Source organism: Schistocerca nitens, chromosome 1 (genome assembly GCF_023898315.1).
Source record: "Schistocerca nitens isolate TAMUIC-IGC-003100 chromosome 1, iqSchNite1.1, whole genome shotgun sequence".
Lineage (NCBI taxonomy): Eukaryota > Metazoa > Arthropoda > Insecta > Orthoptera > Acrididae > Schistocerca > Schistocerca nitens.
In genome coordinates, this window is record NC_064614.1 from 552,757,014 (window position 1) to 552,769,479 (window position 12,466).

At 45.1% G+C, this 12,466-nt stretch overlaps 1 protein-coding gene across 1 annotated transcript in view; it reads left to right on the forward strand.

Moving 5' to 3' along the window:
• The window catches only part of LOC126259994 (uncharacterized), a gene marked incomplete at its 3' end in the record, with an annotated part of 110,245 nt that overhangs the window by 25,197 nt on the left and 72,582 nt on the right, over positions 1-12,466 (forward strand). The window contains exon 2 of the mRNA XM_049957170.1: positions 11,439-11,745. Within this exon, the coding sequence (XP_049813127.1) occupies positions 11,439-11,745 (307 nt within the window). The remainder of the gene's footprint in view (positions 1-11,438; positions 11,746-12,466) is intronic.

Below are 12,466 nucleotides of genomic sequence, written 5' to 3' on the forward strand. Positions count from 1 at the left end.
GCGGTTATTAATATTGATAAGAGTTCTACATGCGTGCAAGTAAAGTGTCATACAACTTTAAGATAGCCAAAAACTAATAGCACAATTTCCGTCTTTACATGCTTCTTGCTATGTTCCGTGATTTTACATATTTGAAGTGTGTTTGATTTGCCAATAAAGAAAACGAGTTGTTTTAGAGCAAGTCTTTCGGATTTTGTTCGACCCACCCTCCCACCCCCGCCATCCCGCAACACCTCCCCCCCCCCTCCTCCCCAACCCCTTCCGCGGCTTCGCGTTTGACTTCTGCTAAGTGATCCCGAGACGAAACGTGCTTCTCTTTGTTTTATAAGTTCCAATATTAACAAGTAAATCTTTTGACCGAAGCGAACTTTTTACGGAGTAAACACACGCTCGAGGCTGAGCGCGTGGTACCGAAACGGGCGAAGCATTATTTGAGACTCGTGTGAGAAACACGGACGCGGCGCCTGCTTACATGACGCAGATTGCGTGTTCCCGCTCGCTAACGAGCCGCTCCGAACCTACATCCACAGGATCATAAAAAAAGGAAGCGCTCGAAGCGGTGACATTGGAGGCGCATCGTGTTTGCGGTGCGTGAAGACGGAACACAAAAACTCCCGACGGGGGGCACGCCGTGCAAGGGCCGCACCTCTTTCTCGCTGGGGCGGCGGCAGTGGGAACTTATGGCCCGTCTCGAGCTGTTACTCGCCACCTATCTGGGTGGGCGATACAACACCTGCCGCTTCTCTTTACGTGCGTCCGCTTTCTGCGCTTTCACGCGCTCACACGTGCGCTCGCAGCAAAAGTATCGGGACCATCAGAACGATGGCCGTGTTTTTCATTGACGGACTCCCCATCATAGTACTTCGGATATGCCAAACGGCGTTACCTTCTGTGAATAATATCCTTACAAATGCAACTATACGGTACCAGAGACGTTTTCAAGTCGTGGAGATCTCTGATGTATATACGCAGACTGAAGCGACGAATGAAAATTTGTACCAACGTCGGTATTCGAACCTTGGTTGCCTGCTCACTAGGCAGATGCACTAACCACTGACCCACGCTTGCACACTGGATTTGCACAACTGCACGGACTACCCTAGCACGCCTCCCACCTCAATCCAAATTCCATTTCCCGCCTCGGCCCACTTGGTATTCCCTCTAACAGCATTTCAGAGGCTCTCCAGCTGCATTGTTCGACCTTAGGGGAAATACACTACTGGCCATTAAAATTGATACACCACGAAGATGACGTGCTACAGACGCGAAATTTAACCGACAGGAAAAAGATGCTGTCGTATGCTAATGATTAGCTTTTCAGAGCATTCACACAAGGTTGGCGCCGGTGGCGACACCTACAACGTGCTGACATGAGGGAAGTTTACAACCGATTTCTCATACACAAACAGCAGTTGACCGGCGTTGCCTGGTGAAACGTTGCTGTGATGCCTCGTGTAAGGAGGAGAAATAAGTGCCATCACGTTTCCGACTTTGATAAAGGTCGGATTATAGCCTATCCCGATTGTGGTTTATCGTATCGTGACATTGCTGCTCGCGTTGGTCGAGATCCAATGACTGTTAGCAGAATACGCAATCGGTGGGTTCTGGAGGGTAATACGGAACGCCGTGCTGGATCCCAACGGCTTCGTATCACTAGCAGGCGAGATGACAGGCATCTTATCCGCATGGCTGTAATGGATCGACCTGACACGTCTCGATCCCTGAGTGAACAGATGGGGGACGTTTGCAAAACAACCATCTGCACGAACAGTTCGACGACGTTTGCAGCAGCGTGGACTATCAGCTCGGAGACCATGGCTGCGGTTACCCTTGACGCTGCATCACAGACAGGAGCGCATGTGATGGGGTACTCAACGACGAACCTGGGTGCACGAATGGCAAAATGTCATTTTTTCGGATGAATCCAGGTTCTGTTTACAGCATCATGATGATCGCAAAAAATGTTGCAAATGGCTCTGAGCACTATGGGACTCAACATCTATGGTCATCAGTCCCCTTAGAACTACTTAGACCTAACTAACCTAAGGACGTCACACAACACCCAGTCATCACGAGGCAGAGAAAATCCCTGACCCCGCCGGGTGATCGCATCTGTGTTTGGCGTCATCGCGGTGAACGCACATTGGAAGCGTGTATTCGTCATCACGATACTGACGTATCACCCGGCGTGATGGTATGGGGTGCCGTTGGTTGCACGTCTCGGTCACCTCTTGTTCACATTGACGGCGCTTTGAACAGTGGACCTTACATTTCAGATGTGTTACGACCCTTCACTCTACCCTTCATTCGATCCCTGCGAAACCCTATATTTTAGCAGGATAATGCACGACCGCATGTTGCAGGTCCTGTACGGGCCTTTCTGGATACAGAAAATGTTCGATTGCTGCCCTGGCCAGCACATTCTTCAGATCTCTCACCAACTGAAAACGGCTGGTCAATGGTGGCCGAGCAACTGGCTCGTCACAATACGCCAGTCACTACTCTTGATGAACTGTGGTATCGTGTTGAAGCTGCATTGGCAGCTGTACCTGCACACGCCATCCAAGCGCTGTTTGACTCAATGTCCAGGCGTATCAAGGCCGTTATTACGGCCAGAGGTGGTTGTTCTGGGTACTGATTTCTCAGGGTCTATACACCAAAACTGCGTGAAAATGTAATCACATGTCGGTTCTAGTATAATATATTTGTCCAATAAATACCCGTTTATCATCTGCATTTCTTCTTAGTGTAGCAATTTTAATGGCCAGTAGTGTAATAAATTTAAACTGCTGCTTGCGATCAGCGTGAATGGCTCCGTGAGAGTTTTCATCCTCCTACAAATGCCGCAAGAGTATTTACATGTGAACAACTAATCGCAACACAGATTGATTATTAGTTGCGAATTTCTCATTTAGACACTGTGTAAAATGTCCCTTCATTAATAACTAAAAAAACGAAAGATTTTCGAACGTAGATTAATGGTTTTTTTCCCTTGTTTTGGTGTGATGAATCTGCCCTCAAAGATCATTAAAGTTTTCCTGGTACACTTAATTTAGCACTTAGTTTGTCTTGTACATCATACGTTTCGATAAGTAATTTTTGTTCTTGGGAACCTAATGCTGTTTCGAATGTGATGATAGCTTTGTATGAGCAACTTCATTGGCTTGGCAAAGTCTCTGTGGATCAAATATGTGTAAATTTACTGTTGGTAATATATAATTGCGTAGGCTTCCGCGGCCAGAGTCAGTCGACATAAAATTTTTCTGGGTTTGGTACCGCGTCATAATGTAAAAATTACTGCTGCTATAGAAAAGCCAACGTTTCGGCCACGATTGCAGCGGCCTTCATCTGGTCCTATTGTTGGTAACTTTCTGCATCTGTAAATAGTGTAAAATGAAGGAACATTTTTAAAGCTCACCCGCTGCAATCGTCAACCACTTAGTTTTCTTTCTGTTCACTTTGACACGGCAAAACCATATGATACACCGTTACCACAACAGGGTTCTCACTATCTGTGTTCTTAGTTGAAATAATAATAATCAAGCGCTACTCAAGATGGCCGAAGCATAGGAGACGTTTAACTTAGATTGGCACAGACCAAGATAGCAAGACAAGCAAATTATTGCTATTAAAGAGGGTTTATAGAGTACAGCAAGCTTTGCCGGGAAAAACGCGAGGAGGAAAATTCTTTGACCTTCAGGATTCGAACTATTTACGTCCTACTTGTCTACCGTGGCCTCAACACGATTCATAGACTTCTGACACAGATGCATCGCCTGACAAAAATTGAATGATACAAAGAAAAGACGATTCTGTATGCCGACGTCGGTTTACTGCCTCCTCGTAGCCTATTACGTTCCATGTGTACGGGTGTCTAATTAGCGAAATGGCGTGCGGCGTTCCACGCACACGCTACCTATTGTTACCCATGGCCGATTAAAAGCGACGAAAAAAAATGGAATTACACTTCCTTTTGACATCGAGTTCATTATATGAGAAGGCGGTAAGAAGAAACTGTCCTTGATATTATAGAAGAAACCATCCCGGCAGTAACTCATGAGCGATACTGTCTGCACGCTAAAATTAAACTTATCCTCCCAATCTAACAATTTAGCGAATTATCAGTAGTCCTGTACTTCACGAGCTAGACGTATGAGACGTATGAAACTGCGATTACACAATGCAGGATTAAGCTGCGACTCACAGAAGTGATCATCGTCAGAGGTAAGAATTAGGTGATAACGAAAAGATGGAAGGAACAACGCAGTGACGTAACGCACCAATAATAAACACAAACTGTTTACAAATAAGGTTTTCTTGTACAGAAATCGAATACTTACAAGAATAAAATAAGATCAGTTAACCAAATTCTGAATCATTTCAAAAGGTCTGTGTGTCGAAGACGCTGCACAGTAACTCATATGTCAGCGGAGCAGAGGGAGTTTTCACGCATAGACACCTATCCAGGTGGTCGACAGTCTAGTGATACCGAAACCCGGTGTAACTCTATACGGCGGAACCAATGGCTCGCAGCTAAGCAGTGACACCTGAACATCGGGACGCTGGACGTGCAGTGAGCTGTCCCAGCCCCGCAGCTTCTGGCGTGTCTGCGTCATGAGCAGTGGGGAGTGAATGAGGACACTCCTGTCGTGAGAACCCGGTACATTACGGCGCCGAGTCCTCCGCTCCTTTCCACTGACAGCGGCCGGCGTCAGTCAGTTGAAATGCCTAATTTGTGTGCGCACCAGTAGAAAAATTTCTTCCCTTCAGGATTTACCCATCTGCTATTCCCACGATCTTGTAGTGACACTACCAACATAATTTCACTAGTATTTCACTTATCATTAAAGGCTAGCGTGGAGGTACCTGTACATTGTTTAGTAATGAGTTGAACTCAACCCAGTATCCCTATACCCCTTCCGTAGAACATGGACACCCGAGGATATTAAGCCTGCCAGCCATGATAGACACTCTGAAAATGACTATGAATGTTTGCGTCAGAAACTTATGTTTCTGAGTGAATCATTGTTGACCATTTATTAAACATCAACAACGATGAAGAGGTTAAACGCATAGAAGAGCTTTCACTGTACTATGGCTTTTACTTGTGTTACCACACACTAAATAAAACATCATTTCTCTATAAATAGGTCTACCATACACAAGAACTTAATTATTCTGGTGAACTTAATGATGTAATATTGCTATATTAATATCTGCTTTCTTTTACTATAGATAGAGAGAGAATATACTCATAGATATCAGAAATCTGCTGAATAATTCTCACTAAGGTTTTCACAACTTACTTTTTTCTTTCTATTTTTGACTGCATTGATAACTGATATAGTCATATTGTTGAAATACATCTGTTGTTATAGATGGTTGTATTCGTCACTTCATCGCTGATGTGTTGAAGGTTTCCCGCAAGTTTTGAGAATCATAAGTCGAAGTACAGGTTTTTAATGAGGTGAACGACTATGAAATCCCGTCTGAAACAAGTTTGGTTATTCTTCTGACAGTGAGAACTTATATCTGCAGTTCTGTGGCGTGAATTAGTTCATCAGAAATAATACGAGTAGGTTTCACAGCGTGTATTTACTTTAGTTAAAACTTTCGGGCTGATAGGTAGTGGTCCAAAAATATGGAACTATTCAGTGACGTTTCGACCACATCTGCGGCTTCGAAGATTTGTCTAGAATAATCAGTAAAACAGAATCTAGGCTAGTAGCGGGTTGCTGTGAGACAGAGACGAATCTACCAAATCGTATGAACCAGACGTGGAAGTTAATTCATTCAAAATAATGTATGTATAGACATTTGTTATATTCCTTCGGCACTTAGATTTCTATCGATTGTCTTTAGATGTCATGTACGCTTGAGTCTGTGTCTGTCACTTAAACTGGGGCAACGCTATTGACAGTAGTTTCATAGAATGGTCCTGATAAAGAAGAGAAGAATAGAGTTTAGTACCATGTCAACAATAGGTAAGAGAAGGATGGGAAAGGAATTAGGTCACGGTCTTTCAAAGGAACCACCCGCCATTCGTCGGGAAACCTGGATCTGAATGGCCGGACGGGGATTAGAACCACTGCCTTCCCGAAAAGGAATCCAGTGTGTTTTAACTGCGTCACTTCTCTGTGTTGGGTTTGATCAAGATATAGAGTTCTGACGTCCGTATTATCTCGCTTTCGACTAGCCGTCTTACTAACTGCATCCAAGATCTATTTTATTCCATCACAGTAACAATGGTCGCATTCTCACGTTCTTGTTGATTGTTCCACAACTGTGACAGAAACACTGACGCTCCTGCAACGTAGTTACTAAGCAGTTCACTCATTAGGTTTCCTACCACGCTGGGGCTGCGGGTGATTAGGTTTTCTCCGACGCTGAACGGCAGATTTGTGCACACAGAGTAGATACTGACTGGTTTCAGATAGATTATATAATGGTAAGACAGAGATTTAGGAACCAGGTTTTGAATTGTAAGACATTTCCAGGGGCAGATGTGGACTCTGACCGCAATCTATTGGTTATGAACCGTAGATTAAAACTGAAGAAACTGCAAAAAGGTGGGAATTTAAAGAGATGGGACCTGGATAAACTGACTAAACCAGAGGTTGTACAGAGTTTCAGAGAGAGCATAAGGGAGCAATGGACAGGAATGGAGGAAAGAAATACAGGAGAAGAAGAATGGGTAGCTTTGAGAGATTAAGTAGTGAAGGCAGCAAAGGACCAAGTAGGTAAAAAGACGAGGGCTAGCAGAAATCCTTCGGTAACAGAAGAAATATTGAATTTAATTGATGAAAGGAGAAAATATAAAAATGCAGTAAATGAAGCAGGCAAAAAGGAATACAAACATCTCAAAAATGAGATCGACAGGAAGTGCAAAATGGCTAAGCAGGAATGGATAGAGGACAAATGTAAGGATGTAGAGGCTTATCTCACTAGGGGTAAGATAGATACTGCCTACAGGAAAATTAAAGAGACCTTTGGAGAAAAGAGAAGCACTTGTATGAATATCAAGAGCTCAGATGGAAATCCAGTTCTAAGCAAAGAAGGGAAAGCAGAAAGGTGGAAGGAGTATATAGAGGGTCTATACAAGGGCGATGTTCTTGAGGACGATATTCTGGAAATGGAAGAGGAGGTAGAAGAAGATGAAATGGGAGATATGATACTGCGTGAAGAGTTTGACAGAGCACTGAAAGATCTGAGTCGAAACAAGGCCCCGGGAGTAGACAACATTCCATTAGAACTACTGGCGGCCTTGAGAGAGCCAGTCCTGACTAAACTCTACGATCTGGTGAGAAAGATGTATGAGACAGGCGAAATAACCTCAGACTTCAAGAAGAATATAATAATTCCAAACCCAAAGAAAGCAGGTGCTGAGAGATGTGAAAATTACCGAAAAATCAGTTTAATAAGTCACGGATGCAAAATACTAACGCGAATTCTGTACAGACGAATGGAAAAACTGGTAGAAGCCGACCTCGGGGAAGATCAGTTTGGATTCCGTAGAAATGTTGGAACACGTGAGGCAATACTAACCTTACGACTTATCTTAGAAGAAAGATTAAGAGAAGGCAAACCTACGTTCCTAGCATTTGTAGACTTAGAGAAAGCTTTTGACAATGTTGACTGGAATGCTCTCTTTCAAATTCTGAAGGTGCCAGGGGTAAAATACAGGGAACGAAAGGCTATTTACAATTTGTACAGAAACCAGATGGCAGTTATAAGAGTCGAGGGGCATGAAAGGGAAGCAGTGGTTGGGAAGAGAGTGAGACAGGGTTGTAGCCTATCCCCGATGTTATTCAATATGTATATTGAGCAAGCAGTGAAGGAAACAAAAGAAAAATTCGGAGTAGGTATTAAAATCCATGGAGAAGAAATAAAAACTTTGAGGTTCGCCGATGACATTGTAATTCTGTCAGAGGCAGCAAAGGACTTGGAAGGGCAGTTGAACGGAATGGACAGTGTCTTGAAAGGAGGGTATAAGATGAACATCAACAAAAGCAAAACGAGGATAATGCAATGTAGTCGAATTAAGTCGGGTAATGCTGAGGGAATTAGATTAGGAAATGAGACACTTAAAGTAGTAAAGGAGTTTTGCTATTTGGGGAGCAAAATAACTGATGATGGTCAAAGTAGAGAGGATATCAAATGTAGACTGGCAATGGCAAGGAAAGCGTTTCTGAAGAAAAGAAATTTGTTAACTTCGAGTATAGATTTAAGTGTCAGGAAGTCGTTTTTGAAAGTATTTGTATGGAGTGTAGCCATGTATGGAATTGAAACATGAACGATAACTAGTTTGGACAAGAAGAGAATAGAAGCTTTCGAAATGTGGTGCTACAAAAGAATGCTGAAGATTAGATGGGTAGATCAAATATCTAATGAGGAGGTATTGAATAGGATTGGGGAGAACAGAAGTTTGTGACACAACTTGACTAGAAGAAGGGATCGATTGGTAGGACATGTTCTGAGGCATCAAGGGATCACCAATTTAGTATTGGAGGGCAGCGTGGAGGGTAAAAATCGTAGAGGGAGACCAAGAGATGAATACACTAAACAGATTCAGAAGGATGGAGGTTGCAGTATGTACTGGGAGATGAAGAAGCTTGCACAGGATAGAGTAGCATGGAGAGCTGCATCAAACCAGTCTAAGGACTGAAGACCACAACAACAACAACGGAGTAGATTCTCTTCTTGTGTGTTAGCCTCTTTCTGTCTTCTTCTTGACGTCACCGCCCATCTACGAAATTAATGTGAAAAGCTTTTAGCCTGGCGGAGAGCTGGTGTGAACATCGTTTTCGTAAGAGATCGGAAAATTTTTGTAACACTGACTTGGAATTAAACTGCCCAGCACAGAAAATGTTGGAAACTTTGATTTCGATGCACCAGTCGGTTGCTGCCACATGTCCGCCAAGCGCATCTCCTGCCTGCTCTGTCCCGAGTGCTTCGCTGTGTCATTGCGTTTGAGTGAGTGAGAGGAGCGGACGTGTTTAGTGACCAGTTGAATCGATAGAAAATAGCGCTCACGAAAACACAGCGAGTGTTCGTTGTCGAGTGTTATGCGTAATGTAGGTAATGGAAAACGCTTGAATTTTTTTGTTATGGAGCACTAAGGCTGTTTTAGAATAATTTTCTACTCAGATGTATTGTTGCCTGCTTTATCTGTAGTCGGTTTCGAAGCATTTGGCCGTCTCAGCTTCAGGCGCCTAGGCACAATTATCGAAGTAGTACACACTCGCAAATATATCCTTCACTGTTGAATGAAACAGATACACCATGGCGATATGAACTATACACCTTGCACTGTCATTCGACATAGCCGACACCGTCATTGAGACATTTGTCGTAGCGATCGATCAGTTTGGGGAAACCACTCTGGTAAAAGCCGTTGCTCCGCCATCCAAGGAATTGTCGCAGATCCTGCCCCTGCCTGGTTAGGAAGTGAGAGTGTGGCTTTCAAAGCAGGGAACAGATGAAAATACGGCAAGCTTGGGACTATGGGCTGGATAACACAATCTCTCCCATCCGTAGCGACGAATCGGCTCCTGTGTAAGCCTTGCTGTGTACGGTTTCGCATTGTCGTCCAAGAGCACACCACTCTCATTCAGGAGCCATAATCTCTTTTGTCGAATAGCGGACCTGAGTTTGCTCCGGATGTCACAGTACAGTGCCACACTGATGGTCCCTTTCTGGAGGAAATCAAGAAGAATCACATCTTTCGGGTCCCAAAACACTGCGGCCATAATACTTCCTGCGGAGAGTGACACTTTGAAATTTTTTCTTTAGTGTCGAATTGGGACGCATCCATGTAACTGATTGTGATGATTCTGAACAGGAACTCATTTCCCTCTCGCGCGTATCGCTTTAAGTGATCGAAACTGATTCCCATTCTTGGACTCTTGTGGTCTGGGGTCAGGATTCTCGGCACCCATCTTGTAGACACTTTTCGGTAACCTAAAACAGCATGGAGAACTATTTTATTTAATAATTAATATTTATTTTATTTAATGACTTTATTTAGCTACCAGTTTCGGTGCTTCATTGGCACAATCTTCAGGTCCTTTTACACGAAACTAGCACGTCATTTACTCGTTTGTGTTATCGTGGATACCACTACATCCAACTGGTTTCCACAGACTTATTCTGGGCAGGCGTGGAGCCTTCACACCTCTAACGAGATCCACATCTTCCGAGAATAAGTCTGCAGAAACCAGTTGGTAATAGTGGCCCCTACAATTACACAACTGACTAGATGACTTATCTAGTTTCGTAAATAGAGAAGATGATTGCAATGAAGCACTGAAACGGAGCTAAATAAAATCACTGTTGTTTTCTTCAAGTTTTCGACCCACCGCAATCCCAGTCCATTACACAAGATGGAAATACAGGAACATCATGGAGCACGTGATGGGCGTGGGCACGGCCAATACATAGTGTGAACGCCACTTCTGATAACGTCATGCGCCTCTCCGCTAACTTCATATCCTGTATTACAATATTACAACAATGTTTTTGTCATTGGTAGATGTGGAGAGACGTCCACTTCCATCCTCTCCGCATTCTGCCATCCTTCTCTGAACATGCAACGCTAGCGGATGACTATTTGAGATGACTTCTTCACCATACACAGTCTACAGGCGTTCATGCATGAGGGACACACTAGTCCCACATGTCCATTCATACTGGGTAACAGCACGCACTTCCATTGGCGACCACATTGTCGGCCCCTCTGCCATCGTGTTATGTACTAGACTAATCTTGGGCACCCCGGTCTGTGTGCTACTCTCCTTTCTTCGGCGCTCTGCGAATGAGTCATTCCTCCGCTGGAGACGCCCCTCCCGTCATTCAACGAGCGGTGGGTGTGGATTCATTTGTCGCTTGATTGTGTCACCTGGAGCACGATTTTCTCTTAAAAAAATAATAATAATAAAGTAAAATAAAATAAAATGACGATGTTTGCTTTTGGAACGTTCCTAGTACATGGCAGATGTATATCGTTTCGGTAACTAAGCCTGAGGGCCTGAAGATGGTGTAAAAGTCATCGACTGCAAATGAACTACCAACACAGCAAAGTGGAAAATTAGTACGAAAATAGCCTTAGTGGTACGTATTGTATTATATGGAACCGGGGACCTAGAAACGACGGAGAGGCTTCGTCCCCGCCGTTGCCCGGAGTGGTACGCAACCCCTCAACAGGCTACAACAGTCCAGTCACCCCACCGCCGCCCCACATCGAACCCAGGGTGATTGTGGGGTTCGGTCCCCAGTGGACCCCCCCCCCCCCCCTCCCTCTACCCATCGCCCGTGGACGTCTCACATCAGAGGAGTGTAGCCCCAATGCTTGCGTGGTAGAGTAATGATGGTGTACGCGCACGTGGGGAGTGGTACGTAACAAAAGAAAGTGAAGAATTTTCCGCGCTCTGTTTTTTGAGGATTGGTTCGCCTGACTACGGACGACGACCTGCCGCCCGGCTGTTTGGCAGACGTGCCTCTAGCGGCAGGCAACGCCTCGCGAAGGCCCGCCTCCCACGGGCCGCAGGTGGGCGCGGGCAGCGTGGAATCCGGAAGGGCGGCAGTGGCGGCGGCGGCACCTCAAAGGCGGCCCAGACCCACATATCGGGCCCAATTAATGCGCGCCTGGGAAGCCGCCGCCTTTTACTTAGGCGTCCGGGGCACGGAGTGCAACACGCCTGTGCTCTGTACCAGCGACCGGCGGGCCACACGTGCGCCGCATTCCTCGTGAGCGGCGACAGCCGGGCTGCCGGCAGCAATCGGAGCCGATGCCTGTTACTCTCCGAATGCCGATGCTGTGCTCGGCTGCATTTACAACGCCAGAAGCATTTACATGCCTGTGTGGCGTGTCTCCTCCCCTCCCCTCCTCTTTCCCTCCCATCGTAACTCAAGCTCGCAAGGACCTACTGCTGTGTGCACAATTTCGAAACCTTTGTCCGAACGGGGGTCAAACACGGACCATTGCTTTCATGGGCAAAGCTCTTACCAGCTGAGCTCGCCAGGTACTTCTCGTAATAACATTTTGGTATAATACACGGACGGAAAAAATCGCAACACAAAAAATATTTAATGTAGCGCAATGTAATTTCGAGAATTGTCTAGGACAGAATTCCGAGAATTTTGCTAGTTAACATATTGAAGTGGTTAACATCACAAGTTTACAGGTTAATGTAAGCGCGAGATAAGCCATTGAAAATGTGAAATGCTGGTACATTAATAATAGTGCGCCCGAAAGGAATGTTGAATCCAAACATGCAAACATGCATGCATTGTGTTGTACAGGTGCCAGATGTCAGTTTGTTGCACGGAGTTCCATGACTGTTGTACTTGCCGGCCGGGATGGCCGAGCGGTTCTATGCACTACAGTGTGGAACCGCGCAACTGCTACGGTCGCAGGTTCGAATCCTGCCTCAGGCACGGATGTTTGTGATGTCCTTAGGTTAGTTAG